At 37.2% G+C, this 14,673-nt stretch overlaps 1 protein-coding gene across 8 annotated transcripts in view; it reads right to left on the bottom strand.

The window, feature by feature from the left end:
• Window positions 1-14,673, bottom strand: part of LOC106877276 (tyrosine-protein phosphatase 10D) — an 85,490-nt gene that overhangs the window by 21,060 nt on the left and 49,757 nt on the right. The window contains exons 18-19 of one of the 8 annotated variants that reach the window (XR_008263441.1): window positions 9,877-9,904; window positions 3,220-3,268 (exon numbers count right to left, since the gene is read on the bottom strand). The exons of 6 other annotated variants lie outside the window; for them this stretch is intronic. Coding sequence is in view for 1 of the 2 variants with exons in the window: in XM_014926145.2 (XP_014781631.1) it covers window positions 9,897-9,904 (8 nt within the window). In the remaining variant the exon portion in view is untranslated. The remainder of the gene's footprint in view (window positions 1-3,219; window positions 3,269-9,876; window positions 9,905-14,673) is intronic. One more of the 8 variants, XM_014926145.2, reaches the window with a different exon arrangement.

A 14,673-nucleotide genomic window follows, 5' to 3' on the forward strand; every position in this document is an offset into this window, starting at 1 on the left:
AATGGTGCTCTTTACATGCCACCAGCATGGGTGCCAGTCAGGTGGCATGAGCATTGATCATGCTCGAATGGTGCTCTTTACATGCCACCAGCATGGGTGCCAGTCAGGTGGCATGGGCATTGATCATGCTCGAATGGTGCTCTTTACATGCCACCAGTATGGGTGCCAGTCAGGCGGCACTGGCATCGGCAACAACTACAATTTCATGTAACAAGAAGATTTTAAGATCAGCTGCCTTTAGGAACACCAACATGCTGACGGTTTAGTTCTTATAGTTATATACATTCTAAATTTGTAGAATTTTCTGACACAAGCAATCTAGAATCAAGAAACCTCGAAGTAAACTAAGCAAAAAGCCAAGGTTAGAGTAAGTAGGAAAGATGACAGGAACAGTACTATCAAGGAAATGGCTATAAATAATATGCAGACATAAGTTCTCTCACATGCTCAGATGGCTCCCTAGAAGCTTCCAGTTACTTAAGTGAACTAATTAGCAATGAAAGCAAGAGATCTAAAAATATAACAGCCAGAGTAAGAATTTACTCTTTTACTTGTTTCAGTCATTTGACTGCGACCATGAAGGGGCACCGCCTTTTAGTTGAGCAAATCGACCCCAGGACTTATTCTTTGAGCCTAGTACTTATTCTATCAGTCTCTTTTGCCGAACCGCTAAGTTACAGGGATGTAAACATACCACCATCGGTTGTCAAGAGATGCTGGGAGGACAAACACAGACACACAAACATATACACACACATACATACATACATACATATATATACATATATACGACGGGCTTCTTTCAGTTTCCGTCTACCAAATCCACTCACAAGGCTTTGGTCGGCCCAAGGCTACAGTAGAAGACACCTGCCCAAGGTGCCACACAGTGGGAATGAACCTGGAACCATGTGGTTGGTAAGCAAGCTACTTACCACACAGCCACTCCTGCACCTTGGTCAAGAAAAAAATTTAGACAGTTAACACCACTGTTAGTAACAAAGGTTTCCTTTTTCAAAATGAAAGACATCAGACTTAAATGTAATGCTGCATCATAGTGAGACATGGGTCTTGAATGCAACAGATTTACAAAATCTAGAAAGAAACAAAGCCAACAAAATCTGTTGGATGAGTAATGTTAGTGAACATGAATGTTTGAGCACAAATGAGATAAGAGAGAAAACCTGGACCTAAGGGGAATCAGATGTAACGAGCAAGTGAAGACTGCTCTGGCACTACAGTTACATGATGTATATGGAAAGTGACAAATGTAGATGGAAAAATATGAAAGGTACTGAAAGTGGATGGAACTTGGGAAAGAGCTGAGACCTAAGTGGACATGATATGAATTGGTGAAGACTGACATCAGAATTCTGAATCTTATGAGAGAAATGACAAAGAACTGCAATGATTTTTGATACACAGTACCAAAGAAAATTCGTCCATCTGTATAAGCATAGCAAAAAGAATGTTGAAATGGTGGAAATAATTGAGGATAAGGGCGGGGTTATATAATTTACATTTGGATCTATTGTCATATGAGACCCCCTTCGGTCATGACTGACCATGGGATTGCACCTAGAAAGTTACCCTCCAAGGTACAAGTCCGGGCAAGGTTGTTTATGAGAGACCAGCAGTCGCCCATGCATACCGGCCTCCCCTCCCCCCGCCACCAGTGTTATCCAAGGGAAAGGCAAAGGTCGATACAGTTTGGCACCTGTGACGTTGCAACTCATTTCTACAGCTGAGTGAACTGGAGCAACGTGAAATAAAGTGTCTTGTTCAAGAACACAACATGTAGCCTGGTCCGGGATTCGAACTCACAACCTCACGATCGTAAGCTCGACGCCCTAACCACTGAGCCATGTGCCTTCACTTATATATATGTCATATATATCCCTAATAACCCTGTATATGCTGTCCCACCTGAAACACAATGCTCTCACTCAACTTTTTCTATTTGTGTAATAACAGTGGACAAGAGTGGATCTTTTCTCCTCTGACCTATACCATGATACCAGTGTAACAAAAGGTGTCCCTGGATCTATGCACATTCTACTACCATCTTTATCACTCTACCTTCTTCTCGCATCAACATGTCTATGTATGAGGTATTTGTTCATATCCATACACACTAGTATCACCCTTTCTGTGCTGCATCACCCCCACTCCTGTTCATTTGTTATTGAGATCCAATAGGTGCAGGTATGACTATGTGGTAAGAAATTTGCTACATGGTACCTAGTTCAGTCTTACTGTGTGACATCTTGGGTAAGGTCTTCTACATAGCCCTGGACCAACCAAAACCTTGTGAGTGGATTTGGTGGACAAAAACTAAAAGAAGTTTGTCGTGTGCGTGTGTGTGCGTGTGAGTATGTTACTAGCTCCTTGTTTGATGTTATACGATAGTTGTAAACAGTCATCATCATCATCATCGTTTAATGTCCACTTTCCATGCTGGCATGGGTTGGACAGTTTGACAGAGGGGTGACAAGACAGAAGGCTGCACCAGGCTCCAATCTGATCTGGCAAAGTTTCTACAGCTGGATGCCCTTCCTAATGCCAACCACTCTGAGAGTGTAGTGGGTGCTTTTACATGCCACCGGCATGAGGGCCAGTCAGGTAGTTCTGGCATCGACCACATTTAAATGGTGCTTTTCACATGTGACTGGCATGAGAGCCAGTCAGCCGGCACTCGCATCAACCACGCTCGAACAGTACTTTTTACATGCCACCAGCATGGGAGTCAGTCAAGCAGCACTGGCAACGATCACACTTGAATGGTGCTTTTTACATGCCACCAGCACAGGTGCCAATCAGGTGGTACTGTCATCGACCACGATTATATTCTGTGAAAACATGTCTGGTCATGGAGAAGCATTATCCAACTTGGAAATAGGTGAGGATTAGTGACAGGAAGGGCATCTGGCTATAGAAAATCCAGTTCAAAAAATTCCATCTGAGCCATGTAAGCATGGAAAAGTGGACATTGAAAAGATGGAGGTGATCAATCTCTCATAACTTTGCCTATCTCTATTACCATTCATCACTCAATTTCTCACCAGCAAACTTGTAACTCCTCCAATTATAGCCTCTCAAACAGTCTCTCTTCCATTGCCTCCCACAGCACAGTCACACTTCCATTACTCTCTTTTTTACCATCTTCTTCCCGCAATTTCTCTATTTCTATTATCACACTCTGTATATCTTTTATTCACTCACCTGATCTTTCTGTCCTTGCTTTATCTTCTACTCATCCCTCTTGATCACACTGTCTTAGACAAATAGAGACATTGTAGAGTGGTGAGGCCCCTTGAGCCTTATGAAACACAAATCAACCTTACTACTGCTTGTTCAACAATATAATGTACTCACTCTCTCTGATCGGGTAACCATGTACCTCCTCTACAGCAAGACACTTGTTTCTCTCTCTCTGTCACACTCTAACTGTTCATCATCTGACACAAGATCACCTCCAACAACGCTCCTTCCCTCTCAAAGGTTCTTTGTCTTGCAAGTTACTTGGTGGCCCTGCCAGTGCTGATGCCACATAAAAAGCATCCAGTCCACACTGTAAAGTGGTTGGCATTTGGAAGGGTATCCAACTGTAAAAATCATGCCAAAACTGACCACGTAAAAAGCACATAAAACACACTCAGTCCACTCTCCTGGGTGACCAGTGTTAGGAAAGGCATTCAGCTGTAAAAACCATACCAGAACAGACACAGAAGTCTGGTGTAATCTTCTGCCTGGCCAGCTCCTGTCAAATCATCCAACCCATGCCAGGATGGGAGGTGGATGTTAAATGATGATGGTGATGATAATGAATTCACCATATAATGGTTGGTGCTAGGAAAGTTATCCAGTCATCCAGTCACAGAAACAATGCTAAAAATTTAATATATAAACCAGTTGTGGTCCTCCGACTCATCTAGGTAAACAGTAACTCTAAATAATATCTGACTGACTGTGACAACTTGTCCAAAACAGGCCAGCATGGCAAGCAAATTTAGAAAACACAAAACCTATCTGTTTTGTAAAGCTCCTCTTCTCATGTTTTACTCTACCTCATCTCCTGCCTAGAATCATCGCATACACTTTTTTGTTCTCTCTTGGTTACAGGGGGCCACTTTAGGCCATTAATCTTGCATGTTATGAGGTGATGGTTACTGATGCTGATATATATATATAAAAAAAAAAAATCCAATAGATGTGCAAAATGGTGATGTTAGGAAGGTCATTCAGATGTGGAAAACATGAAAGTAGATATTGGAGCATGACATGGTCCAACCATGTCAACAGTCCAACCCATATCAGCATGGAGGATAAAGAACCCCTTTGGTCATGAATGATCATGGGATTGCACCTAGAAAGTTCCCTTCCGAGGCACAAGTCCGGGCGAGGTTGTTTATGGAAGACCAGCAGTCACCCATGCATACCAGCCTCCTCACTCCATGCCATCACCAATGTTATCCAAGGGAAAGGCAATGATTGATACAACTTGACACAAGTGATGCTGCAACTCATTTCTATAGCTGAGTGAAATGGAGCAACATAAAATTCACGAAATCAAGTGTCTTGCTCAAGAACACAACACAGCCTGATTTGGGATTTGAACTCACTACCTCATGATTGTGAGCCCAGCACTCTAATCATTGAGCCATGCACCTTCACAGGGAAAGCCTGACATTAAATGATGGTGACAATACCTTCATGGATAAAAATGTGGAATCAGGTGTGTTGGTATCAATCTTTTGTTTGGATTTCAATAATGAATAATTACCTTCATATATGCACACACACACACACACACACACACACACACACACTGTACTAAATATAAACAATGGAATTACAAAAAAAAAATGCAGTGTGGTTTCAGGCAGAGTGAAAAGGAAGCAGCATTTCATGTGTAATAGATGCACTGAAGTTTGACTAGCAGCAAGACGACTAAAGAAATGAAAAAAGTCAATTAACCCTTGACAGAAGTTGTAAATGGTTTCTGTTACCTAGGTGACCTAATCAGTAGTTAAGGTGAGTGTTGCAAAAGCAGAGTAATCAGAGTGAGAACAGATTAAAAAAGTTGAAGGAAATATTTGGAGAAAAAAGTCAATTTTTGTTGACAAGAAAAGGCATTTTTCTCCAAATAAAAGGCAAACTGTGTGGCACATGTGTATCAAGTGTAATTTTGCATAGTAGCAAGACACAGAATTTGAATGTGGAAGAGATGTAAAGGCCTGAAAGAGATGAGGCAAGTACATTCAGCTGATTGCATAGTGTTAGCATACAAGAACAATGGAGCAAAAAGAAGTTGAGAGGAAAGCTGAATATAAAATCAATTAGATGTAGTGTGCAAGAGTTAGGACTGCAGTGCATCTACATACGTGTGATGACAATAGTGGTGTAAAGAGATGCTGAGTTCTCAAAGGGGATGGAACTTGTGAAAGGGGAAGACCTAGGAAGATATGGGACAAAATGGTGAAGACTGATTTCAAGAGCTGAACCTCCTAAAGGAGATGACAAAGAACCATGATGAATGGTAACAAGTGATGCTAGAGCAGACCCAACCATCTGTGCAAGCATAGCAAAACACATGTTCAAATAGAGATTGGGATATGCAACATGTCTACATTTAGCTATCCCCTTTAATGTGCTCCACTTAAGTTTACCTCTACTGCCCTCTCCTTCTCCCACTTATTGTGCTATGCTGCCAATATAACAGGAGATGGCATTGCATCTATCTACTTTCAAACTGGCTCACCATCACCCTTTATTACACCACTTGCCCTCCATCATAACACTTTTATAATGAAGGATGACATAAGATCTGTCTGTATCTAATACCCCTAACTATTACATCTCTTTACTGCTAGCTATCACACTCTCACTCTCTCTCTCTCTCTCACTTTTTACTGACATTCCTTGCTCTCTCTTACTATCATTTGTTCTCTCTTACCATAAACAATCATATTACTATCCTTCATTCTCTCTCTCACAATACACGTTCTCAATCTCCTTACCAAAAACCAACATGTAGCTGCCTCTCTTCCAGCTCCTATCACCCTGTTTTTCCCCATAATACACATACTCTCTTCCTTTCCCTTCTAACCCTAACACTCTTCCTCTTATTTCACACCTTTCTGTTCACTCTCTCAATCATGCTTTCCCTGAATGAATGGAGGCAATTTAGTTTTGCATAAGACAGGACAACCTCTCTAGTACTGGTGCCATGACAAAATGCACTCAGCACACAGTGTAAAGTGGCTGGAAAATGAATGGTGATAATGAAGGCTTGAGAAAACACTTTAGTCTCATCAACAATATGAAAAACGTTCTCATAGTGGTACTATGACAAAATGTACTCAGTACATTAAGTGGTAAATGTTAGGAAAGGCACCCAACAGAGGAAAACATGCCTCAAAATGGCACAAACGGAGAGCATGGTCCACCAACATGTCTAAGAGGGCTGTAACTCAAAATAAGAACTGGCTTGGGTTACAACAACCAATCCAACCCATACCAGCATAGAAACTTAACTAGTTGATTTAATACTCCATGTAATTTTGTCATTTCCAAATAATTGATTTCCCAGAATATAATATTAATAGTTATAGTTATTTCATATTGCTTTTCTATGTACTAAGCCACTGCATCAAGACAAATATAACTTGAAGGAAGCAGAAAAATGCTTCTGTTAAAGACAGCCTTAAAACCTCACTAAATGTCAGCTAGTATAACATGTACAATTACTATATTATTACCACATGTTATGTACGAGGTGGTATCAAAAAGTTCCCGGACTAGTTACATATCAAGTCAACAGATGGTAGCACACAGTTGCATGCACAGTGAGAGCTAGCAGTGACCTTCATGAAGCAGTGTGCCAATTGAGATCACTGTGTTTACTTCGCAAGTTGTGAAATTTGTGTTTTTGTGATCACAAGTATGTTGTAGTCTGTGGTTTTTGTCATGGACATAAAATTGGAACAAAGAGCTAACATGAAATTTTGTGTTAAACTTAGTAAGTCTGCCACAGAGACATTGAGCATGCTTTGGCAAGTTTATGGTGAAGAAGCAATGGGTTATGCACAATGTTTTGAGTGATATGGGCACTTCAAAAGTGGAAAAACATACCTGCAAGACAATGTGTGATCTGGAAGACTTGCCATGAGTGTCACCCCCAGAAATGTGGAGAAAATCTGTCAGCTTGTGCATGAGGATCGTCAGAGGACAATCAACCACATTGCTGATAATGTGGGTCTGTGCAGACAATCCTAACAACTGAATTCTTCACAATGACAATACACCCTATCACCAAGCTTTTCTCATTTGTGAGTTTCTTGCCAAAAACAACTTTGTATCACTTCTATTTGCCAGATTTAGCACCCACGGACTTCCATCTCTTCCCCAAAATGAAAATGTAGCTCAAAGGTCACCATTTTAAAACTGTTGTTGAAATCAAGAGCGACTCACAGAAGGTCCTCAACTCACTTATGGAAAACGGCTTCCAGGCTGGATTCCAAAAGTGGAAGGAACATTGGGATTGGTGTATTACTGAGCAAGATGACTATTTCAAAAGAGAATATGTTAAAACTTAGGTAAATAAGTTTTTTTTTTTATCAAACATAACTAGTCTGGGAACTTTCTAGTACCACCTCGTAAGTATTTTGTGTGCTTTCATTTACAATCTTCATTATTACTTTTGGAAACAAAATATAACGTACCTCCACAAATTCATAGCTGCATAAGGCTATGTTACTGCAGGGTTAAGAAATGGGACAGTATTGCATATTGTTAAGAATGGAGTGCCTCAATCTATTTGATTGAAGATATGGTCCATTCTAACTCACTGTTGGGTAGTTTGTGCCAGAAGGTACCTAGCTGTAAAAATACCTGTCCTAATACTGAGCAAATGAGCAACTTTGTCATTGATAGATTCAAAGAAAGACAACCAGCTGAAAGGTTTATGGTTTATATACTATTACAATCCCTGAATGTATATCTATGGCTAAAAAAAACCAACACTCAAGAGCTGAACCAACTGAGCTTTCTTAGTGAACACACTGACAGATGTGATTGATTGTTGAAAACAATACTGTAGAATTGACAGATGTAATTAGTTGCTTTGTTGTGCAGGTTTAAGTTCCTGCTACAGAAATCCAGTATCTCTATCCAAGAGGAGAGCTTATTTTTTCCATCATTATTGCCTCATAGATCCTTGTCATTCAGATAAATAAGCAAACTCTCAAGATGCATGTCATTTAGAAATAGAAGAGAGTATTATATAGTTAATAATTTCTTTTTTTTTACTTCACTGGCTACAACTTGAAGTAAACTTGCTTCATTGATCATCTCATCAATAATTAAAAGTGGACATTATGTATTTCAATCTTGACTTTTACACCATTAAATTTCTAATACTAGTTTTATTAACATCTAAATGATTGAAATAGAATTCAGACTCTGTACTTTAGTGTACCAAACACTTAACTATATAATATTCAATCTAGTGCATCATCACAGATCATACTTAGCTGCTTCAAAAGATTTCAATAATGACTAACTGATTTAGTAGATTGAGTAGATTATGATTAAAAGCAGTCTAACCACAACCATCTCATCTTTTTAACAAACATATTGTATCTGGGCCAACATTATTTTTACAATGGTAACATGTAATTTGAGAAATATTTGGCCATTATTTCTAGCAAATCAAGTGACCACATAGCTTCCTTTGTTGGCTCATAAGAATAATAGTATTTTTTCTTTCTTGTAATTCTTGCAAGAAAGGTGCAATTTGAGAAGGCCCAGTGGAGAATTTAATTAACTTTACTTATTAGCAATGCAGAACACATATCTAAAGACACAGCCTTCAATGATGCAACAACTTTAGCAATATTAATTAAAAAGTACAAAGAAAAATATGGAAATGTTTATACTGATAGTGATTCTCTGATGAAGGAAGAAATAATTAATGTCTTTTGAAGGTTATGAGGAAAAGTTAAGTGAGTTACTGGTGACTATTTCTTCAACCACTGAGGGTGAAAGATGGATGTTGGCCCAGACCAGATTTTAGTTCAGAAACCTGAGAAACATAGCTACATCTAACAAGACATTTAGTCAGATGTCCTACTATTTCTAGTATATCATCATGTTGGATGAAGAAGAGAAGACCAGCTACTAATAAAGTAACTTGAAATTATTCAGATCATAAAGGATACTAACCCACTTGAGACCATTTCTGGTTCTTTGATATAAATGTCATGATTTAAAGGGATTTAAGTTAAAATGTTCCATCAAAATTTATTGTTAATTCACGAATTCATCATTATTTTCAAAATTAATTGAAACAAAATCAGCATATTTCAACAGAGAGGGTAACAAAAACAGGTTAAAAAAAAAACTATTAAAATTTTCAACTGTTGAAGACACGCTGAGCAAAACAAAATTGGTGTTTTAGGAATTCAGGTTTGTTGTTAAGGTAAATATAAAAGCTCTAAAAAAGCTACCTAAGATCAGAACATAAACAACTGTATTCTAGTTAAAAATAATCAGTAATTTAGTATGAATATTGAAACTGAATCTTGTAGCACTTGTAACAAATTATATTAATTCTCTCCTTAAATTTTAAATCTGATGCACAAGGCCGATTTTTTTAAAGGGGAATTACTATGTTAATAAATCAATAAGTATTATAAAGATCTATTTACTCCATTAGATAGTGTTAAATGTTTAAGGGCCCCTGAATTGATGGTACTAATTAGTGACTGTGAGTCTATTAAAGTGAATTTAGTTTTCAAGAAGCTGGAGGAAGGGGTAAGTTCCATATCCAATTGTTAAAAAGATGTTTTGATGAAAGCTTTTCTAGAAATTACTTACCTAAATATGCAGGAAATATTTCAGTTATCTAACAAAGGAATACAAGGAATGGAAAGCAAATAAACCTTTATTCAGTGAAAATATTTTTACAAGAATTGTGATTTCCTATTTAACAATTATTTATTTCAGATTGTAATTTTTGTTTCTTACAATTTTGCCTTACTTTAAACTCCTTGCTGGTGCTGTTTTGGAAAGGTATGAAGGTCACCAACTCCTATTTCTACTATCTAGAAATAATCCTGTCTATTTAAGAAATTGATATTTATGGATAATAATGCAGTAATAATATTTTTATCTCAATGGCTGCACTAATGAGCTTACCACAACTCCTCATTGCTTCTCTGTCCTATCTCAAGGATCAATTACCTTTTTATGACATAATCTATGAAAGAACATAGCCCTATGGTTAGGGTAATTGATCCCAAATCATAAGTTCATGATTTCAACTTTCAGACAGAGCAATGCATTGCATTCTTGAGCAAGACACTTCATTTCATATTGTTTTCTAGTCAACTCAACTGAAAATGGAAACTGGGATAATCTCTTACCTAATGACAGACCTGTTTAAAATGTAATCTAGTAAATCCTTTTGAATGAGTATTCAATTTAAAAAAAAAATATGGGTCCTTATTGAAATCAAAATTTAAGAGACAAGAAAGAAAAAGAAGTCATTTATTATTTTTTTTTATTTTTATTTATTACAAGTAAGAATTTCTGGGTTCCAGTAGTTTTTTGGCATACTGTGTGGTTAGGAAAGTGACTAAAGTAAAAACAAAGCAACTGCTAATAAACTGTATGCAAAATAAAATTTTAGTTTAAAACTTTTCTCTTCCTAACTGATGTTAATATTTTCATTTCTGGTGCTGTTAAATTTTGCTTATACAATGGTTACGCATTAGTTTATGTAAACTAGGAGCAATCAAGGTTTAAAAAATGACATTGCACACGAAATTATGTGTTAAAGCAGTTGTTTCATTTCATGAATTTGTATTTACAAATCAGAATGAGTATAAATGGGGAAGGGGAGGGGTCACACACACACACACACACACACACACACACATACATGATCAAAAATATTTAGTTATTAACAAAATATATTACATCTTAATTTCTAATGAATATCAACAGATTAGATGAAAATAGGTTATATAATATGTAACCATTGTTAAAAGAGTTAAGAAAAGTGAGTTGTGATATTAGGCAGAGACAAATAAATGTATAGTGAAGCTGGTATGATATGAGGCATCTTTTACAGTCATTCCTCTTGGTATTTGTATACCTTTCTCATATATATATATATATATATATATATATATATATATGTATGAGTGTTAATATTTTATAAGCTTAAAGCTTGTAAGCAATCATTGTGCAATGACTAAAGAAAATAGTCTAATATTGGTGCATATAAGCCCTTGATAGAAAAAAGGTTTCCCATGCACATGGGAAACCTACATTTTTCTGCTGAAAGTTTATATGCCTCAATATTCGACTATTTTCTTTAGTCATTGCATGGTGATTGCTTATAAGTTTATAAAATATTATTATTATTATTATTTACAGAATTGTAAAAATCAATGCTGCTTACCAAAAACTGTTGCATACATATATATATATATATATATATCAAGTTGAAGTTGCTGGATAATGTCTAAAACTTTTAACATACAGAAAAGTTTTAAGTTTAATCTGATCAAGGATACTTGATGCATAGTTGCAACCTTGGCAATTAGACTATGAGGATGTGAAAATGGCTTTGCCCAAATCAATGCACACATTCTCAGTCCTTCTCAATTACAGTTATATATATATATATTTTCTCTCCTACTATCCAATTTCAGCAACATTTTTTTTACACTCAGAATTGTTGAAGAATGGAATAAACTACTTACATTAATTGTTTAGCTATTGGGACACTTCATCCTTCAAAACTTCCATGCTTCTTGAAATTCACCAACAATATACCTGATGTCCCCCTACCACATCCCTTTTTTCATTCATTTCCTGTGAATATTTTAAGTACTGTTCATGCATTTTGGCTACTTTTTCTGATGAGTTGTAGTGCATCTGAGCATTGTATACAATAACTTTGTTATTTTTCATCGTCATCATCATCATCATCATTATTTAATGTCCATTGTCCATGCTGACATGGGTTGGATGGTTTGACCAGGGCTGGTAAGCAGAGGGGCTGCACCAGACTCCAGTCTGATTTTTGTATGGTTTCTACAGCTGGCTTCCCTTTCTAACACTAATCACTCCAAGAATATAATGAGTGCTTTTATGTGCCACTGACACGGGTGCCATTTGCATGACACCAGTATCTGCCATGACTATGGTTTCACTTGGCTTGATGGGTCTTCTACTCAAGCACAGCATATTGCTAAAGGTCTCAGTCATTTGTCATTGCCCCTATGAGGCTCAACACACGATAGGTGCTTTTTACGTGTCACTGGCATGGGTGCTAGTTATGTGACACCGGCATCTGCCACATTGCCTCGATGAGGTGATTATTATTATTATTATTATTATTATATTATTATTACTATAAAATGATGATTTGTTAACAGTATATACACTTTAAAAGTACCTATTTCACCCACTGCATCCATTTTAATGATTTGCAAGCCATCTCCCACACCAAAATAAATTTTCTTTATCTACATGTCAAGCTAGCATATAGTTAGTTGCCTAACTATAAATTTGGCTGGGTCACCTGGGTGAGCATGTCTGATGTTGAAAGACACGAAACACCTAATGACCACCCACCCTCCTTCCCCCGGAAACATCACAGGATGATGTATGGAGAAGCATTCACTTCAATAATTTTTGCAGAAACATAGAAATAGTATGAGTATGCTCCTGATTTATTTTCTTAACATCTTAGCATCTCACCCAGAGAGAAAGAGAAATATGAAGTACAATCTGCAAAACTTAGAATATTTACTGCATTTTTACCACAAATAAAGTTTCAGAAAATCACTTTACAGAGTATGCTGAGTACTTTTATGTGGTACCAGCATGAGTATTTTTGTGTAGTACCAGCATGAGTACTTTTATGTGGTACCAGCATGAGTACTTTTATGTGGTACCAGTATGAATATTTTTATGTGGTACCACCATGAGTACTTTTATGTGGTACCAGTATGAATATTTTTATGTGGTACCAGCATGAGTACTGTTATCTGGTACCAGCATGAGTACTTTTATGTGGTACCAGTATGAGTACTTTTATGTGGTACCAGCATGAGTACTTTTATGTGGTATCAGCATGAGTACTTTTATGTGGTACCAGCATGAGTACTTTTATGTGGTACCAGCATGAGTACTTTTTACGTGCCATCAGCACAGGACTCTCAAAGGCCAATCTTCTTCACCAGGGGGAATGACCTTAACACTTCTACTGAGAAAATCCATACTCCACAGTAGATACATTAAGGCTGCTCACTCTGGTAAAGAAGATTGACCTGTGAGAGTCCTGTACTGGTGTCACGTAAAAAGCATTTGTGCCAGTGCTACGTATAAGCGCTCATGCAGTGCCACATAAAAGCACCAAGCACACTCTGTAAAGTGGTTGCTGTTAGGAAATGCATCCAGCTGAAGAAACCATGCCAAATCAGACTGGAGCCTGATGCAGCTCTCTCCAACCCATGCCAGCATGGAAAACAGATGCTAAATGAGAATGATGATGAAAACCATACCAACAGGTTACAGATTGCTTAGCATACTACATTATACACTCATGGTTCTAGAAGCAAATTTCTTGGTGTGTTCAGTTACGCATTAAAGATAATACTTCCATCTATTAACATGAATTGCCATATTTATTCATAACTGTTTCAGAGTTCTTTAGAAATCTATTTGCATTTCCTCATAATCTTCTGCCATTATATAACTAAAAAGTTTATCATTTCTAATCAAATATTTTCCTACATCCATGACACCACTCTAGTCTTATCCGTTTGTCTATCCATCTAATTACAAGAATTGTCCATACAAAGTCAAAATAATTAATGTGACCTAGTACACCATCATTATTATGCATCTTCTACACATTCTGAGCTTGGGCACTAACAACATACACGAACTTAACAACAACTGAACCACACAGATGTGTCGAAAAAAATAAAAATGTATCTCTCCAATACTCTATAAATTCAAAGCTAAAATCATTTAATTACCTTGGACTAATTACATTTATAGATTTCTCATGAATAAACTCATGTCTGACATAGTACAGCTTGTGCTGTTGATTCTGCTTTGCACAGACATCTCACATCCAAAAGGACATTCCACTGATTGACAAAGATCCACTCATCACCACAGCTGACAGATGCGCAGTTACTTTCCTGTGCCTCTTCTTTCAGCTACATCCTCTCCAATCATGCCAACCCTATCTTCCAGTCTATCCTCCTCCTTTCTCCCACACTTCACCCAACCCTTCCTCTCCAGAACTGTAAACTTATAGAATGTTTTCTTTGCCCATATATCTGTCAGAAAATCTGACCTACAGAACCTTTAAGTTGAATACCAACAGTTCCATCAGTCTCACTACCCGGGATGATCTGATAAAGGGAATTGCCCCTCATCTCCTGACTAACTTATTAAAAAAAACAAAAAACAAACAAACAAACAAAAGAGCTTGGTTAAAAAATTGTGGAGCTTTTCATTAATCAAAATCAGTTCTAATATTGACTAATCATTGTGTGCAGATGCACCCATCTACAGACAGGCATTTACAAATACACAAATTTAATTCATAATTTATTCTGAACAAGATGGAACAAATATGCA

This window comes from Octopus bimaculoides, chromosome 2 (assembly GCF_001194135.2).
Source record: "Octopus bimaculoides isolate UCB-OBI-ISO-001 chromosome 2, ASM119413v2, whole genome shotgun sequence".
Lineage (NCBI taxonomy): Eukaryota > Metazoa > Mollusca > Cephalopoda > Octopoda > Octopodidae > Octopus > Octopus bimaculoides.